The following is a 20,171-nucleotide window of genomic DNA, read 5'->3' on the forward strand; positions in this document are numbered from 1 at the left end:
ATTATATTCTCAATGTTACACAACTACCACCATTTCCAAAACTTTTCCATCACCCCAAATGGAAATTGTATCTATTAACAAAAACTCTCCATTTTATCCTCCACTCAAGTCCCTGGTAGCCACTAATCTACTTTGTGTCTCTACGAATTTGCTTATTCTAGATATTTTATGTAAGTGGAATTATGCAATATTTCCTTTGCATCTGGCTTAATACCCCTTAGTGTTAACATTTCAAGGTTTACTTGTGTTGTAGCATATATCAGAATTTCATTCTTTATAGCCGAATAATATTCCATTGTATGTATATACCATGGTTTATTTATATATTCGTCTGTTGATGAATACTTGGGTTAGTTCTACCTTTTAGTTCTTGTGCCTAATAAGCTTCTAGGTAATACTGTAAGCTGTGAAGTTAAAAAGGAAGTATTCCTATTAGTTACTAAAAACAAGTTACCTGACTTTCAAATGTTTTCAAGAAAATTAAAAATTTTGCACTCAAAAGTATGAAGAATAATGTAGCAAAAATCATATTTCCTTTTTTTCTAAATATAATTTATTGTCAAGTTAGCTAACATACAGTATATACAATGTGCTCTTGGTTTCACGAGTAGGTTCCCATGATTCATCGCTTACATACAACACCCAGTGCTCATCTCAACAAATGCCCTTCTCAATGCCCATCACCCATTCCCCCCGCCCTGCCCCCTCCTTCAAGCCTTAGTTTGTTCTCTGTATTTAAGTCTCTTATGGTTTGCCTTCCTCTCTGTTTGAAACTATTGTTTTCTCCTTCCCTTCCCCCATGGTCTTCTGCTACGTTTCTCAAATCCCACATGTGAGTGAAAACATGGTATCTGTCTTTCTCTGACTGACTTATTTCACTTAGCATAATACCCTCCAGTTCCATCCACATTGCTGCAAATGGCAACATTGCCAAGTAGTATTTCTCACTGCCAAGTAGTATTCCATTGTAATATGAACCACATCTTTATTTTAAAGATGTAAACATTACAGACAATGCAAGTCACTTTTGATCATTACCCATTGCAATCCTTTTTCCTACTCCCCAAAGACAACCATTATCATGACTTTCAAGTGTATACTTACTATTTGTAAATATTTTAAATACTTTATTTTTCATGAAACTAACTTCAAATTATATATTACCTAGTGTTTCTATATATGTCTTTCTTCTAAGATTTTTAAAATATTCTTTTTGTATTCTCAAAACAATAGGTTCCCAAATGCAGATATTATACTGGGAATTAACAAGCCTAATGTCACTTTAAGTTACCGAAAAATGTTCCAAAGTTCTGAAACATCCAAGACAAGCTCCTTATTAAACTAATCAGATAAAGAAAATTATTTACCAAAGCTGAAATTTTTTTTCACTGAAACCCAAATACTCACAGGTTTTAAATGGATGACAGAACTATTAGACATCACTGTGTGGTCTCCCTCCATCATATCTAGCTCACTCTTGTCATCTGAGGCATCTGGAAGACTGTTAACACTACTACTTTGGCTACTGGCACTGATGGACATACTGGGGATAGACTGATTACTTCCAACACTATTCACTGTTCCTGTCCGGCCAACACCATGATCTTGTTCCTAAGGGAAAAAAGCATTAGGTTCAAGTATCTTTATCTCTTTTGAATTGCTACTTATAATCACTTATCACAGTGCTTGGCACACAATCTTTAAGAAAGAAAGTTAGAGGTCTATTGTGAGAAATTCCCTGTATTTGCCAAGACCAGGAAGGAAGTTTAGCAGCTGAAAAACAAACAAAATAAAAATGACCAACACCTAAATAACAAAAAGCCCAACCATGTCAAAAATTCAGTTAATCATTTATGGGTTATTTCCACAGTGTAGCATTTTCTCTAATTTGTCACTTTTGAAATCTATTTCTACCACACATCTCATGAGGTATAGAGAAAATTTTGCTCATTTCTCAATAACTCCCATACTTAAAATACGCACCAATCATTTTTAATTTTATAAATAACCCCTTTTAATTATTTTTTAAGGAAGCCTTTTAAGTATATTTTCCTTCCTCAGAATATATTATCTAGCCTATCCTTCTTTCATCAATTTAGTATTAATTCCCATCTATTTTTTGTAAATTAAAAATTATGTATTACCTATACATTTAATCACATTCGTAAGAATGTTTTATGAAGTAACCAGGCAAGCCATGTTATCTGGGCACCAAAATTCTGTAAGATACGCAAAATTTAACACAGACATATGATTATATATATATATATATATCCCCAGCCTAAAAGAGATGCTGTTATAGATTTAACTACATTAGAATTTTATTAATTTTACAACTTTACTCAAATATTTCAGATATCTAAAAAAGCTCAAAATAATCTTCTAGTGATCACTGTATGAACTAAAAAACAAAATGAACACCACCAAAACTGTAAGTTAAGAAAGTCTTGTATTTTCTAGTTCGTTAATTATGTAGCACTATTAAAAAAGAAAAAGTAAAGTAAGTAACTATTGCTCCTGGTTTCAGAATGCAAACTGATCTCTCTGAAAAGTAGTAAAAAAGAATCAACAAATTCTGACAGGAACAAAGAAAAATGAAAATATTTAGAGTAAAAAAAGATAGCTCCACAAATATGTAGATTTCCTTGTGAGGAAGTTCTGTAACATTTCTATTGCAAATTTATATTTCCATACCCTACAAAAGGCAACATGGAAAGAACTTGGCCTTGAGAGTGAGAGATACGTGAATTTGAACCCATATGAACCTATGAGGAATTAACCACTGAGCTTTGCTTTACTCATCTGTAAAATTGGTACTTTAGAACTGTGCAGATGGAATGAAATTATATAGAACTTCTGATTCAAGTATCCCTGGTGACAGAGCACAATGCTTTGTAATTCTAACGACTTCTGAATGAGTACTGTCAATTTCTAGAGTCTATAATTTCAAATACTTCCAAAAGCATGTCCCATGGAATCAGGTAATAAGGCAAAACAGGGTTCAGCAGCCAAAAAATTTGATGGAGTCTAGATTAAAGTTGAATAAGTTTCTTTAATAAAAGACTTTGCAGAGCTTTATCAGGTCATTGTGTACTACGAAGGGGTTAGGTTTAAAGAATGCAAAACCTTTTTTCCCTCCTGGGATCTTACAGGACCAATATTAAGAAAACACAATCTGGGAACCACTAATATAAAACATTCATGGCAATACTAGGTGCATAAGGAAAGAAGCCAATAAAGAGGGCTCAATATTTGAGTCATTTCTAAGTTATTACCTCTTCTTCTTCCTGTGCTTCTACTGCTGGTCCGTTATGTGCCTCCTGGAAAAGGAGTTTCTTCATCTTTCGATACTGCAGATTGTCCAGCTCTCTTACTGCATCCTTTGTCCTTTGAATGAGATCTATTAACACTGTTTCAGGGCGCTCCCGAAGAACAAACATGTGCTGGATAAAAGCAGAAGGTGAAAGTCAGGTTGAAATTTATATATATATTTTTAATGCGTACAAATGTACCCCTTTCTCAAACAGTAGTTACTATCCTAATTAATCATAATAGATAATGCATATAATCTATAGCTATCTAATTCTACTACATTTTTGGCTTCTTAATTTACGAAATTGTCTTCTACATACACACACACACACACACACACACACACACACACACACACACTCTATGCATACTTAACTACCTCTGTGCATTTAATAGAAACATGATACCTTTGTTAGCTAAATGAAAATGCAGAGTTGAAATAAACAAAAAGTCCAATTAAACACTAAGAATGAAGTTCAACAGAGCCCTAAATAAAGGCTAAAAAAAGGTTTACATATTCTTAGAACCGATTTCATAGAAAAGGCATGTTCAGTTCTGAGCTGTATTAGGTTTCAACAGAAATGATTTTATGGTAAATTATGGTTAAAATAAAAAATGATTTTATAGTAACATAAACTTGGATAGTATGAGTTTCTTTATATGCTGTATAAACAACACTCCATAAAACACTAGCAGTTGATTAAAAGCCATTGTATAGTGATTTTTACCACTAACATTTAATAAATTTAACCTTATCAAATACAGAAAAGTACAAAGAACAATTCTATCATTATCACTGTTACATTTTGATATATTTCTTCAGAAATTTTCTATGTATAAATTTTGATTTATAGAAACACAGCATACAGGGGCGCCTGGGTGGCTCAGTCGGTTAAGCATCCGACTTTAGCTCAGGTCACGATCTCACGGTCCATGAGTTCGACCCCTGCGTCGGGCTCTGGGCTGATGGCCCAGAGCCTGGAGCCTGCTTCTGATTCTGTGTCTCCCTCTCTCTCTGCCCCTCCCCCGTTCATGCTCTGTCTCTCTCTGTCTCAAAAATAAATAAACGTTAAAAAAAAAATAAAAAAAAAAACAAACAAACACAGCATACAGACTGCAGAAAGAAACCTTTTGCCTTGAGTTCTGTGAAATGTCCTTGAATTCTTGTAATACTTTTTACCTTTGTTAGTTCAAAAGCATTTCTTCTTTCAAGAATTTCTTTTGCCTTTTGATTTTTTTACTACTCAAAAAACTTCATTTTTTTATTTAGCTTTCTGATTCTGTGCTTATGCCTTCAACACTTTAACGATTTTCTGCTCCTCAACAGGAGAGCACACTTGATCCTGTCCCAAACACATATAGCACACCATAGGCCCTGCTGATGTATTTTTCATTTTAGATAATCTCATAAGAACTGTAAGTGTCACAGCATAAACTCCTCAAAGTCAGTCTGGGCACACACCACATGGGGATTTTGGTGCTTTCCCACCCTTCTTTGTATAAAGAAGATTCTATTACCAGGGGTTCAGGACAGCCTAGTTTTGTTAGAACCTATATTGTATGTAGGACAGCCTATGACAGTATGTCAAATGCTGGACCATTCTGAATGCCTAAAGACACCATCCCCAGAAGAGGAAAAAGCTTCTGTAAAGAATTTTAATTATATGATATTTTATTCTACTTTCACTGTCATAAGTATTGTTATTTCAAACTCAAAAACACGAGGCCTATAGATTTTTAATTCTGAGATAGCTTCATAAATTAAAATTTTTTTCTATTAGCTCTTTTTATGATGAACTGCAACAGAAATATAATTAGACCAAAGGGAAAGTACCAAATAGATAATTCCTATAATTTTCAGTAAGGCTGTGCCAATACATGCTATGAACTAGCAAAATGAATACTGTATGCAGACTTGGGATCTAACCACCAAATATCCAGGTCTCATCTCATGGGTTGGGTTATCATCACCAAATCACTTCTTTGCCTATAGTATAAGAAGACAGATCCTTTTTCCTGAGCCTTAGAAAGGTTAAGGTATCATGATTTACAATATTCGGTCTTCTTATCCAAAAATAATAAATCTTAAATTTCTAAGTTTAGTAGTTTTCTACATATAAACCTTGCTTATTTAGGGGCACCTGGGTGGCTCAGTCGGTTGGGCATGCAACTTCAGTTCAGGTTATGATCTCACTGCTCGTGGGTTCGAGCCCCGCGTCGGGCTCTGTGCTGACAGCTCAGAGCCTAGAGCCTGCTTCCAATTCTGTGTCTCCCTCTCTCTCTGCCCCTCTCCCACTCATGCTCTCTTTCTCCCAAAAATAAATAAATGTTAAATCTTGCTTATTTATCACTAACATAATTTCTAGCTACACTAAGCCTTTTGTTACTATTATAAATACCTATTTACCTAGGCTTTCATTTCTGAGACTATGAATGAACTTACTGCCTCAAATCCCACAAGCATTACTGAAACTATATTGTTCTTCTACATACTGTGGTTCTAAATAATACAAATTTCAGTTTCTTTGTATCTTTGATGTGTGTTAGTGAAAATAAATTAAACCTCTCTGAAATTATAAAACATTCATGTAAAAATGGTCTACTTAAATCTTATAGTGAAAAATCAACAATATCCTTTAGGGGCACAAGAAGACAGTCAAATCCTGCTTTATCTAGATGTTTATCTACTAGTGCTTTATCTAGATGTTTTAGGAACTATATTAAGTTCAACAATGTTATTATTGCTATTAATAACATGGCCAACCTCCAAATAAAATAATCAATTTTTGAGAATAAAGAGCATACACTAATCATGTGTTTAAACTAAGTAACCAAACACATTGAAAACTGAATAGAATTTACATGATTCTTAGAATATTTTCATTGCCAAGTTAGAAAAATTATTTCCAAAAAGGAAACAGAAACATGATATGCATTTTTAAGTTTCTTTTATTTTTATTTTTTTTCCTTTTTTTCAACGTTTTTTTTTATTTATTTTTGGGACAGAGAGAGACAGAGCATGAACGGGGGAGGGGCAGAGAGAGAGAGAGACACAGAATCAGAAACAGGCTCCAGGCTCCGAGCCATCAGCCCAGAGCCTGACGCGGGGCTCGAACTCACGGACCGCAAGATCGTGACCTGGCTGAAGTCGGACGCTTAACCGACTGCGCCACCCAGGCGCCCCTAAGTTTCTTTTAAAAGCTCTTTTCTCCCACAATAATTATACAGATATATTATACACCATTTCTCTTTCTTTCATATTATTTTAATATACAACTGATAAATATATAAAGTGTGGCAGACATAAAACTTAAATCAGAGCACCTGGGTGGCTCAGTCAGTTAAGCATCTGACTTCTACTCAGGTTATGATCTCAAGGTTAATGGGTTCGAGTCCTGTATTGGACTTTGTGCTGACAGCTCAGAACCCGGAGCCTGCTTTGGATTCTGTGTCTCCCTCTCTCTGCCCCTGCCCCACTCGCACCCTCTCTCTTTCTCAAAAATAAATAAACATTAAAAATTTTTTAAAAATTAAATCCAAAGTTAAACTTTGTTTTACTAACTTTGAAATATGACATTGTTCCACATGAATTAAAATATGGAGTTATAACTCATGAATATATTCTTGAACTTACAAATGGCCAGTTGGTAGTATATGGAATATACAACTATATATTCTATTCAGACAAGGTACAGCAGTTAATTAATTTTGGAAAAACAAATGAAAAAACTCTAAGAAAAGTTCCAAAAGAGAAGAGTATATAAAATGAGCATTTTAGTAAAAAATTAGTAGAGCATACTTTATACTGACACAAAATCAAAAAAAGAATAAAACACCTTCTTTAAATTATTTTAATTTCTTAAGGGTAGAAAACAGACCAAGTAAAACTGACCTTTAAAAGTTCCTCTGATGTAGGGCGATCTTGAGGGATTTTCTGGAGGCAAGAATCTACAAAGTTGCGAAAATAATCAGACCTATTGTAAAGGAAAGTATCAAGTGAACATATTGCTATTTCCTTTTAAAACACATCCACAAACCATACAGAGAAGATCAGCATAGTCCCTGTGCAAAGACGACATGCAAATTCATGAAGTATTCCATATTTCTGAGCAATAGGTGTTGTATGTAAGTGTCAAATTACTAAATTCTACACCTGGAACTAATTTTACACTATATGTTAACTGGAATTTAAATAAAAACTTAATTAAAGAAAACATCCACAAATCAAGGCATGTGCCTACTGGTGGGAGGGGGAATGGAAAAGGAATTATCAAAAAAAAAGCAGATAAAATATATTGTATATTTTATATAAATCTATGAAAATCTATTTAAAGCAACCAATGAATCTTTACCATTTTCCAAGGACAAATTTACACAGATTATTTAAAAAATCCTGCTCCCACAAGTTTAGACACAAAACAAACGAGCAAAGCAGGGCAGAGAGGGAAGGAGTGGGGGGAGGGGGGAGAGAGAGGCTCAAACCAAGAAATGGACTCTTAACTATAGAGAACTGATGGTTGACAAAAGGGGGGTGTGTGGGGGGATGGGTTAAATAAGTGATGAGGATTAAGGAGTGTACTTGTCATGATGAGCCACAGGGTGATGTATGAAATGCTGAATCACTATATTGTACACCTGAAACTTACATTACACAGTATGTTAACTAGAATTTAAATAAAACTTAAAAAAAAATCCTATTCCCACATATTTAAATATCATAACTTGTTCTATATTGAGGCAAAATTAGGGAAGCCAATCTTTCTTCTTTGCATTCAAATTTAAGATAACATTCTTTTCAATTTTTTGTTTCTTTTCTCTAAGCCATCTCTCTTTCTTGTTTGCCTCTTGGATCATCTTCTCTATTGCAATTTTAGAACATCAATCTATTTGTTTTGGAGGGAGCAGTTTTACACCTAAGTATTTAGTATTCCTAAATAAGTGCATAAACTTCCATTAAGCCCAGAAAATCAATTTAGATATTTTGTAAAACATCAAAAGTCTGCAATGTATTTTTAAAAAATGCTTATTGTTCTGACAGAGAGAAAAAGAGAGGGAGTGAGGATGAGCCGGGGAGGGCAGAAAGGGAGAAAGAATCCCAAGCAGGCTCCATGCTAACATCACAGGGATTGAATGAGGTCACGAACCATGAGCTCGTGACATGATAACTGACTGAGCCACCCAGGTGCTCTAGAAGTCTGCAACATATTATTATACAATGTTACTGATGAGAGTTTAGTGAGGAAGGTAGTAATAATTACTTAATCAATGTTTGTCTTTCCATATTCACGTAAGATTTTAAATTCCTTGAAGGCAAGAATTCTTTTTTGAATTCCTATGTATCAAAGAGTGTAACGATAGTCTGTGTTCAATATATTTATTACTAACATATACCATGATGGTAAACTCTGCCAGAAGATTCCTTCTACATATCTCTAAACAGGTAACAATGATCCACAAATCTACCTTAAATATATAATCTTAAAAAAAATAAAGTTTCACTAATTTATGTAACTACTTGCCAATTTAAAAGTATTTAGCATTTCAGATATCTCCCCAGAACTTTTTAAATGCTAGATATACTTGAATATACTTAGATACATACACTAAAATTTTCTATCAATGATAAAAATTCTAGTTTTCTAAAACTGTCAATCTGTCCTTTATAAAGTTCTTTACATGAATGAGCTAATTTTATCAAATCAAGGAAGCACTAGAACATGGAATAACAAACCATTCTAAATATAAATTATCATAGTAACAATTAGAACAATCGCAAAGTTATGAATTATCTGATAATTTTGATAAATCATTTTATCTATGCTTTAAACTTCATAAATTATAAACCATTCCCCACAAAAATACCACTATAAGTTGTGGCGATCTATGTATTTTAGTTATAAAATACTGTTTAAATTAAGCTATTTATTATATAATCAGGGTTATATGTGTTCAAAAGTTCAAAGAAAAAAATAAAATTTAAAATTTTATAAAAAGCAATACTTTTTGCTTCTCTGTGGCCTCATCTATTCTTTATTTCTGAACTGAGTTACACATATGTTACAAAAAGCAGAATATATAGAGGATAAACATGATGTAAGGGTAAAACAAACCAATTTAATATCTCTTCAAGTAATACACTTTACCTAATTGAATTAAATCATTTTGATAACATTATTTAAAAAGTATTTAATTTATACAATGTTGAGTAATATATGTCCAAGCAATACTCACCATTCATTAGACTGTAATGTAGGGGATTCATTTTGGGCTATGTGATATAAGGCACTCATTGCATTCATATTAAATAAAGGAGGCTTCCTTTCCGCTGTAAAAGAAAGAAAATTTTCCTGTTAAAATATGAGCCTATTAAAAAGAAAAAAATAATAAAATAAAATAAAATAAAATAAAATATGAGCCTGTTATATAGAGGCATGCTTGCAAATACTGTTAAAAAAAATTTTTTTTTTTTTTGGAAATAGTCTCAAACTTAGCAAAAAAATTTCCAAGTAGAGCTCAAAGAACCTCTTCTTTTCTTTTTTCTTTTTAAAAAAATTTTTTTAACTTTTATTTATTTTTGAGAGACAGAGCATGAACGAGGGAGGAGCAGAGAGAAAGGGAGACACAGAATCCAAAGAAGGCTCCAGTGTCTGAGCTGTCAGCACAGAGCCCGATGTGGGGTTTGAACCCATGAACTGCGAGATCATGACCTGACCCAAAGTCAGAGGCTTAACCGACTGAGCCACCCAAGCGCCCCTCAAAGAACTTTTTCAAGTGGGTCAATTTACACTACGTTGCTGGCTTAATACTAAGTTGCTGGCTTAATGCCCTACCACCCCTAAATACTTCAGTGTATACTTCCTATAAATAAGAACATTCCACTAAAGCACCACAATTAAATCAGACCATTAATACTGATACAGGACTATCCTCTAATCCTCAACCCCCATTCAAATTTCAATCAAAGTTCCAATAATGTCCTCTGTAGCAAAAGCAAGCCTTGATCATTTGCATCAAGGAATGGGTGAGTCTTATCTAAATGTTAAATTAACATAAAATTGTTCATAATACCTTCCTATAATCCTTTTAATACCTGTAGTAGTGATGTCACTTCTCATTCTTGATATTGGTAATTTGTGTCTTCTTTTTTTCCTGATCAATTTGGCTAGAGACTTTATTTAATTGATTCTTGCTTTGATTTTTTACATTCTCTTTCTTCTGGTTATTTTGGGTTGAATTTACTCTGTTTCTTTTCTTTCTTTTTTTTTTTTAAAGTAGGCTCCACACTCAACATGGGGTTTGAATTGATGACCCCAAGATCTAGAGTCGCATGCTCTACTGACTGAGCCAGGTGCACCTTGCTCCTCTTTTTCTAGTCTTTTAAGGTAATAGCTGAAGTCACAACCTTGACAATTTTGAAGTGTACAAGACTCTTGAATGTTCCTCAATTTGAATTTGTCCTATGATTAAATTTGAGTTATACATCTTTGGCAGGAATATCAAGAAGTAAAACATATTTTTATCATTGTTACATTTTCTCAAGAGGTGGTGCATGATTTTGAATGATTCCATTATATTAAGTTTATATATTTATTTTGAGAGTGAGCGAGCACGCACGTGAGCAGGGGAGGGGCAGAGACAGAATCCCAAACAGGCTTTGAGCTGTCAGCCCACAGCCCAGTGCGGGGCTCAATCTCATCAACCAGGAGATCATGACCTGAGCCAAGATCAAGAGTCTGACACTTAACCAAGTGAGACACGCAGGTGCCCCTTCCCACTTTTAAATAAAGTTGACTGGAATACTTTTATAAGAAGAAAAAAAAGGAAAGGATATTGGACTGGAAGGGGAGAAGCATGGAGAATCAAGAGCAAGAAGATGGATATCATCATCAATTACAGTGACAGTTCAATTATCTACCTGGCTCACTTACACTGGGAATGTTAGGTCCCACCCTGGGAATGATGGCACACTACCTTTAGCATAGCTCCCTTTATGGGCAACAGAATAAAATGTGTGCAGAAAATCAAACTGTTACAATATGGCATGAGGTCCAATATCTAACCCTCATACTTAATTCAAAGTAAGAAGTATCCTAGGCAGAGGTAAGTAATTCATAAATGCTTTAGACACTTTCTACCTAAGGTAAATATAGTAATCACACATATTTTACATGTTTAACAAATACTCATTAAGTATTGGACATAGATACCTGAAAATTAGCATCACAGTGCAAAATTACTTTAGGCTTAATTTAACAAAGCAAATATAATATACCTAAGGAACAATGCTTACCTAGTTCAATACATGTTATTCCAAGAGACCATACATCTACTTTGCCATCATACTGTCCTTCATCCATGGCTAAAATTACTTCTGGGGCCATCCTAAAACATAAAATGACATTTAAATTAAAAGCAATAAAAGGTATACTATTCTTTTTTTTTTAATGTTTATTTATTTATTTAGAGAGAGAGCACAACGAGCAGGGGAGGGGCAGAGAGAGAGGATGAGAGAGAATCTCAAGCAGGCTCCGAGTTGTCATCACAGCTTGTCATCAAGCCGAAATCAAGAGTCTGACACTTAACTGGCTGAGCCACCCAGGTGCCCCAGTATACTATTCTTTAAAAATATAATGACCATCCAGATAGAGAACACCTGTGTGAATTCTAGACATTATGTCTGGATGTAAGAATTTTTATAATGAGAAATAAATGCACCACAGGTTGTCAGGTAAATATTTACCATTGCATATATAGTGTGAGACTCACTCTCCCCATTTGTCATGATCATGTAACAGCATCCTAAAGAAAGGATGCCCCAGAGCAGGGCTGCATACTGTAACATTATATAATTCCTGGGCTAGTAAGTCTTAACTATTTTGATCTCAGGATCCCACTACAAAAGTCTGATTTATGCTTGAAAGATGGAATTTCATCATTGACAATACTGTCAGTTGTTTTCCTTCATGTGACAAGCTCACTCCATGCATTTAAGAAAATATCTGCCACAATAATCAACACCGAATAACAATAGTTTGTCAGTCTTCCTTTTAAATAGGAATAGTGCTCCATGATACACGTGGCTAGAGTAGCTCATAACGAAGACATTTACACAATTATCAACCTTACAGGTAGGTGTCTTGGTTATAAAATGGAACATTAATTCATGTCTTCAATTAGACATTTTTTTTAAACTGTTTTTTACTGTTTATTTTTGAGAGAGAGCGGGAGAGACAGTGTGAGTGGGGAAGGGCAGAGAGAGAGAGAGAGAGGGAGACACAGAATCCAAAGCAGGCTCCAGGCTCTGAGCTTTCAGCACAGAGCCTGAGGCAGAGCTTGAACTCACAAACTGTGAGATCATGACCTGAACGGAAGTCAGACGCTTACCCGACCGAGCCACGCAGGCGCCCTTAGAGTCTAAACTTTTTTGATGGTACTATACTTCATCTGTTTTTGGTGTTAAGCACAGACTGACCCTTAGAACAGTTGCTAATGTTCAGTAGGATTGTCACCAGACACCCCAGTGTATGTGAGTGTGTGTGTCTGCGTGTAAGTGTAAAGACATCCAAATATGTACCTCGTTACTATGCTCCAAATTCTCTATATACAAATTAACAAGTATGTAAATAAAGTAAATTTTCAATGGTCAATAGAAGAGTGTTTCCAAGGTGTTCTTTAAAATGTTGAAGTAAGTTTGGAAATTACTAAGTTAAGGAGAGCTAAACAGGGTAATTTTGTTTTTTATTTGTAGAACTTTTCAGGGCTTTTTTAGTATCTAATATTCACCATTAATTTCTAAACAGAAGAATCATTAAGAAATATTATTTGCTCACAGAACCCTTTTTTATAGAAGGGAAATAGACTCTATCTAAACTAGAGTTCTACATAAGAAATTTTTGATCATCTAGAGCAGTGGAAGAGTAAAAACTCTTCAAGTTTTTAATTTGTTTACCTCCAATGAATTTATGAAATCTATTTATCCCCTTGTATACTTTTACATTCTCTATATTTTATAATTTGATAGCTACAAAGGATATAATGTGCAGCTTATGTATATACTTTATATTATATATGTGATTTAAAGATATTTAAAACGTGGAGTTACAGAGTTGTTTTATTAAACAGCAGTAACAACAACACACTGCTGTGTGGCCAAATTACCAAAGCCAGTCTTCACTGTCCTATCAATTAGTCAAATCAGAATCACTTTCTGTCAAAAAAGTCTGACTTCATTTTCAATGCCAACATGTTAATGTGTCCCTATGACAGCCATCTCAGTTATGAATTTTACACTAGAAAAAAAGAAGGGAGAGAAGATAACTGGGGAGAGAGAAAAAGCAAGGAGTAAAAGGAAGGGGAGGAAGAGGACTCGAAAGGGACAAGGGCTTGCTAAGACTTTGTATCCTGACTCTTCAGTATTTCTGATAATTACTATACATTCTCTCAAACTGTACTTCTGCTATTGCTGTGAGGCTATTACATCCCAGACCAATGCATCATTGTAATATTCAGGATGGGTAAGAAGTCCTTCCTTTATAAAGTGAGAGAGGGAGATTTGGAAAGTGGGTGGTAAAGAAAATGTAGTGGACCTAAGACATCACTCTCACCATACACAGAGAACATGTGGGAGTTGAAGATCTGGACAATTATTTCCTTCAAACTTGCTGACATTAATAACAAATTATTTACGGATAAAATAGATGATGCCTAGAATTTGCTTCATAATAACTGGCAGTGGGGGGGGGTGGGGAGGAAGGAGAGAGAAATGAGTACATAGGGCAGGACTTTTATTGGGTTGGGTGACTGGTATGTGAGGCTTCATTACACTTTTGTCTACTTTAATGAGTATGTGAAATTCTTCATAATTAAAAATAAAACCAAAAAACTCCAAATCAGCTACCAGCCTTCAGATACTCCTAGTCTGAAGACACAGTATCAATCTAAAGAACACACAGAAATTTCCACTTAGCATTTCTATTTTCTCCTCACTTGGATTTCATTGAATTTTTTCACTCCCACACCCAAAATATGATGCAGGTTATAATATGGAAGAAAATATCAAGAGGACAAATGAAAAAACAGGAGATCCAAGGGCAGCACTCCAAATCTGTATTTGAAACTAACTAGGTTTAAAGTTAAGATGTCCAAAATAACATTATATTACTAGGAAAAAGATAAGACATCTGAAAAAGTATCACCACACATCGCCTATTTCAATTATGAGGATCAATAGCAAATAGGATTATTCTTACCAATATGGCGTTCCCACAAAAGAATTGGCAGGAGATGCCATGGAAGCTGATCCAAAGTCAGCAAGTTTCACCTGGCCTGGTTCTGTCAGAAGGATATTTCCTGCTTTGATATCTCTGGGTTTAAGGAACACAGAAAATTATTTCTCTTTCCTTCATTAGATTATGTTGAGACGATAAAAATCAAATAAAAGTTTTTAAAATAGGGAAGGAGAAATCAAAATAATTAAGTCCTTGGATAATCTCTCAATTAGGACAAGGAGATGTAAGATCCACATTAGAAAACAAGAAATACGGAAGTAATATAAATATACAGTAACAATTTTCTAAAAGAGAACACAAAATGGCAGTAAAAACAAGACAGAAAAATCAAGTAATTAGAGCATAGTTTATATTTGAGTTCCCGTTTATTGTTGCAAATAGTGGTTTTAAAAATGGAATTTAATTAGCTGACCACTCCATAATAATATATACTATACATATATAGTATAGTATAGTACAGTATAGTATAATATAATATAATAATATAATTTGAGTACACCATTTAATGAAAGAAAGAAAGAGAAATTTCATACCCGAAATTTTTTTAAAGGTTATTCTCATTTCCAAACCTTAGCATAGTTCTCCTAACTAAACATGAAATGAAAACTGAAGCACACAGATAGTATTGTATCCAATGATCCCAAATTTATTTCCAAGCTTACTTTTTAAAGTCAGCAAACATACTGTTCATGCAAAATAAGAAAATTATGAGTATTTATATAATGGGATTATATGTCCAACTGGCACCATAACATACATTTAACCTTTCAAAAAAAATTCCAAGCACTTGTCAATTCTTCCTATAGTATTGTAATGGATATAATATTAAATAAATCTTTTTCCTTCCACTTATTTTTTATTTTTTAAAGTTTATTTATTTATTTATTTATTATTTTTTTTAACGTTTATTTATTTTTGAGACAGAGAGAGACAGAGCATGAACGGGGAGGGGCAGAGAGAGAGACACAGAATCGGAAGCAGGCTCCAGGCTCTGAGCCATCAGCCCAGAGCCTGACGCGGGGCTCGAACTCACAGACCGCGAGATCGTGACCTGAGCTGAAGTCGGACGCCCAACCGACTGAGCCACCCAGACGCCCCTAAAGTTTATTTATTTATTTTTGAGATAGCATGCACACGCAGGGGATGGGCAGAGAGAGAGAGGTGAAGGAGAATCCCAAGCAGGCTCTATGCTGTCAGGACATGGGGCTCGGATCCCAAGAACTTGAAGATCATAACCTGAGCCAAAATCAAGAGTTGGACACTTAACCAACTGAGCCACCCCAGTACACCATCCTTCCACTTGTTTTTTGAAAGAGGAGAGGTACTTTGATGTTGATAAGACCTTAGTTTCTAATTCCAACTCTTCCATTCACTTATTTATTAGCATGTGGATTTCTCTTGGACCTTACTATCCTCATCCAAAAAATGGTAAGCCATTTAACTCACAGTGACTCTACTATATGGTTTAATATGTATTGCCTGGCTCACATATATGAAAAAAAAAAGCTAGTTTCCTTCTAAAATAGACAAAACCTAAATCAATGCTAAAAATACATTATAAAAGTTCAGTTTTGTTTTTTTTTTTTTTTTTTTTTTTGAGACAGCAAGAGTGAGACAGCATGTGAGTGGACAGAAGGACAGAAAGAGAGGTGACAAACAATCCCAAGCAGACTCCCCAGTGCCAGCACAAGCCCGGTGGTACGATGGAAGCTCGAGCCTGACACGAAGGTGGATGCCACGAACCGTGGGATCATGACCTGGGCCAAAAGAGTCAGATACTTAACTGACTGAGCCACCCAGACTGCCCTAAAATAGTTCGTTTAATCTTAAAGTATTACCCATGATTATGGATTATCAAGGATTAACGCTCAACAGCATAAAGAGTGTTCAGTCTATGTTGTGGGATCAATGGCACAACTCTAGCATTATCAGTTACTGGAAGGACAAAACACCTCGATTTAGTTCTAGTCTAGTTTATTTGGCTTTGTAAGCACTTCGGAAAAAGTAGTCACGAATTGGGGCTTCAATTCCTTTATTTGTAAAATCAAAAAAGGTAAGACTATATAATCCCCAATGTCTTTTCCATTTTACAAATTAAATGATGCTACAATTAAATTCCTACCACAATCTATAAAGTGCACATATGTCCGAAAACCCAGTAACACATGCAGACAAAGATAAAAATAAACCTAAAGGGAGATCAAATGTTTGTAGGACAACCTAAAAAACATGTTTTTAAGATTCTGAAATGCTTTTATTTGGCTACAACCAACACAATTTACAGGGTTAATAAGTTCCAGGGTTGATAAACGCAATAAGCCATTTGCTGCTAATACATAATAATTTTCAAAGTGCTTACCTATGGATCATGGTATGAGAATGTAAGTAGGCTAATCCCTGGAGAGCACCATGTGTAATTGCTGCTATTTCCACTTCTTGTAATGGCTTTTTGTGAACTTCAAATAAGAATTTATTGGAAAATAATTACTATACAGAATATTTTTGTTCAAAAAGATAAACATACTAATATATGTGGCTATTTTTGAAAACTAACATTTAACAAGAAGATTTACTTCCCAAGACAATAAAACAAGGCTATTGAACTTTATAATTAGTATTACAGTTGTGCTTAGCTGTTAAGTAAATAGTTCACAGCCAATTTTCCCCTAAGCTAACAACATGTAAGAATTAGTTGATTATAAAAACAAAAGTAACAGAAGAGAAGTTCTCCCTTTATTCTCACACATCTTCATTCTGAACAGAAGGAACAGATTAAGCTAAATGACAAAGAAGGAAGAAAAATGCTTGTTACAAAGTCATAATGTAAGAAAACTCACCTAGTTTTGCTACTACAGAATAGTGCATACCACGCTAAGAACCTACAAAAGGCTAAGGTCCTTACTCTTTGTGGAAAGCTTTTATAGTATTTAAGAAAATCATACGGAATTCTCATTTTATTTTGTTAATAATTTTTACCCTTAATAATTAAAGGAAACCTACCTTCCAGTAAATCTGAAGCAGATCCTAAGCAATATTCCATTACCAGCTACATAGGAAGAAAAATTATAAAAGCATTAAATTAGTAAAAAGATTCTATTCGAGATAAAATAAATTCACCAAGGAGATCAAGAACATGGTTTGATGTCAAACACACACTAGTCATCATTTACCTGAAAAAAAAAATATTTATACATTTAACAATTTGTTAAATGATAGAGTTAAGCCAATGATACATTAATTTTTTTATGCCAACATATAATTACATGTATAAGATGTGTATTTCATTCATACTTACTAACTAAAACTATAAAGGAATATAGTTACTTGTTAGGAATTACTGTTAGGAAATGGAAAACTGTCCTCTGGATCTATATGCACAAAGTTTAGGTTACAGTTTAAATGTTTCTTTAAAGCAAACGCAGAGCACCTCCTGTGGGTCAAGTATCTTATGTACATTAACTAATTTAATCCTCACAACCACCTTATAAGGTAGGCCCTATTATTACCCTTGGGGATCATTTCTGTTAAAAGAAAATGTGGCCTTTTCCTCTTTAAAAATGCAGTTACTATGCCTATATCACTGCTAGATTACTACTTTGTCACCTCAATGGTAACAAGACAAAATTAATCTCTACCCTTTGTAATAAAGTGTCTCAATTCTCTACAGTTAGTATTATTCAGCCAAGGAATTATAATCAGTTCATACTTCACCAAGAGTCACTAAGACTTCACCAAGATCTTTGCGGTTAAATAGATTACAATATATTTATGTCAAAAAGGTATGCTAACTTTCATCACTGAATAATAGGATTGTTTTTACAATGTTTGATAAACCATTTGAAAAATGATGCTACTAAAAAATGTCAGAGAGCAGTTTACCATGCACATAAAAGTCAGTTAAATCTCTGTAGTAAACTTGCAAAAGTTCTATTATCTCGTATCGCCAAGGAGTTCTAAGAAAAGCTGCTCTTCCTCTCTCAGAATGAACTAACATTTCAAGGTGTTTTTGCATGGCTTTACACAACCATTTTGAAACATTCTTGAATTAATTAATTCTAAACCAAAACCAACTAAATTATAGCAAGGGGAGAAAACACCTACCCATGCTGTGTGCTCACGTAAATAGCAGCCTTTGTATTCTATACTGTTGGGATGTTTTATTCTTTGTAGAAACTTGACTTCCTTAATAATATCCTGCCATTTCTGTGGGGAGAAAAAAAGAAATAAAAGAAAGAATTATGAAAAGTTGCTTTCCTTTAGAAAGCTATATAAGAAAAAAAGGAATAACTAGAGTAAGCAGGGTTAATGCTTTATTTGTAATATTTAAATATCAAACTAACAAATTTAAAAGAAATCACACTTATATACTTTAAACTCTATATAATTTATAAAAGTATTTTATTCAAGGTAGAACAAATTTATCATCAATGAGTATCATTAAAATTTTACAACCACACACCAAGGATGTTGATAAAAATTACATGCTATATTTAGTGATTTTTCTTCAGTTCAGCTTCCCCTTTCTTATTTGCAGCTTTACTAACATATAATTTACATCTCATAAAGGTGATCTATTCTGTTTCTGGCTTATGTCTTGTACCAAATACTAAGATTGTTTGTTTTTAAAACTCAAATAATTACTGTTCTATTTAAATTCCTAAATGTATACTTGCTAAATGCTAGCAAACAATTGTTATTATGTAGGAATGTTCACAGAAAAAGCAAGCTGTATGAAAACATTTTCTTACAAATTTTACTTAAGAGCCTTCTTCATTGACAGCTATGAGGAAATACAGATAAATCTTTGGACATAAGCTACTCCAAGACAACCTTAGACACTTTCATCATATCCTAAACATACTTACTCTTAAGAAGCAACCAGACAACTCTGAAAAAACAGGTCCTTGGGTCCAAAAATCAAAGAATCTAAGGGTTTAGTAGATGTGGGAAGGAAACTAGGAATCTGCTTTTGGCTCTTGTTCAAGGTTTTCCACTAACAGGCCACATTTCTTAAGGCAGGGAAACTAGCATAATAGAAAACTTTAAGGAATGTTTTGTACTAAAATTTAAGATCATGTATTTCCTATTTTATTTCACAAGTCCTCAACAAAATACAGTGAAATATGTACAGTGTTTTATATAAAATGTGTATGATACAAGATCTTCAATTCAGAAAATATTTCATGGGCTTTAAATTTCATATTTGAATGCTCTGGAACACAAATTCAGAACACAACAAAGCCTGTATTTGTAAACGGAGAAAAGACTTTCATGAGGACTATTCCTAACATTCTTGAAGGAGTATTAGATGTGAAAAGATGATACACTAAAATGATTCTTTCTTCTAGGTGTAACTAATCAAACAGACTCCAACACAGTACCGGTCTGCTGTGAAAACTATTTCTGAAGTTGTGCTATAGAAACGGCAAATAAAATTAGACTGAACTTATAAGAAATGGAATTTTTTTAGGAGTTTTAGGAATTTTTAGAAGATTTTTTTTTGGTATCAAAATAATGGAAGAATGAAATAATCAGTAGTGTTACCACACCCATTGTATGATCTTCACAAAA

The 20,171-nt window shown here is 34.0% G+C and overlaps 1 protein-coding gene and 1 pseudogene across 2 annotated transcripts in view; one reads left to right on the forward strand and one right to left on the reverse strand.

Moving 5' to 3' along the window:
* TAOK1 (TAO kinase 1) overlaps positions 1-20,171 on the reverse strand; it is a 145,137-nt gene that overhangs the window by 35,514 nt on the left and 89,452 nt on the right. The window contains exons 4-12 of one of the 2 annotated variants that reach the window (XM_060646861.3): positions 18,702-18,803; positions 17,601-17,646; positions 16,960-17,056; positions 14,562-14,675; positions 11,603-11,694; positions 9,544-9,637; positions 7,205-7,286; positions 3,276-3,443; positions 1,408-1,611 (exon numbers count right to left, since the gene is read on the reverse strand). In XM_060646861.3, coding sequence (XP_060502844.1) covers positions 1,408-1,611; positions 3,276-3,443; positions 7,205-7,286; positions 9,544-9,637; positions 11,603-11,694; positions 14,562-14,675; positions 16,960-17,056; positions 17,601-17,646; positions 18,702-18,803 — 999 coding nt within the window. Of the gene's footprint in view, positions 1-1,407; positions 1,612-3,275; positions 3,444-7,204; positions 7,287-9,543; positions 9,638-11,602; positions 11,695-14,561; positions 14,676-16,959; positions 17,057-17,600; positions 17,647-18,701; positions 18,804-20,171 lie in introns of those variants that run through there. The other variant, XM_060646863.3, reaches the window with a different exon arrangement.
* On the forward strand, positions 7,323-7,419 carry LOC132688726 (U6 spliceosomal RNA; annotated as a pseudogene).

The sequence above is a fragment of the Panthera onca genome, chromosome E1 (genome assembly GCF_046562875.1).
Source record: "Panthera onca isolate mPanOnc1 chromosome E1, mPanOnc1 haplotype 2, whole genome shotgun sequence".
NCBI lineage: Eukaryota > Metazoa > Chordata > Mammalia > Carnivora > Felidae > Panthera > Panthera onca.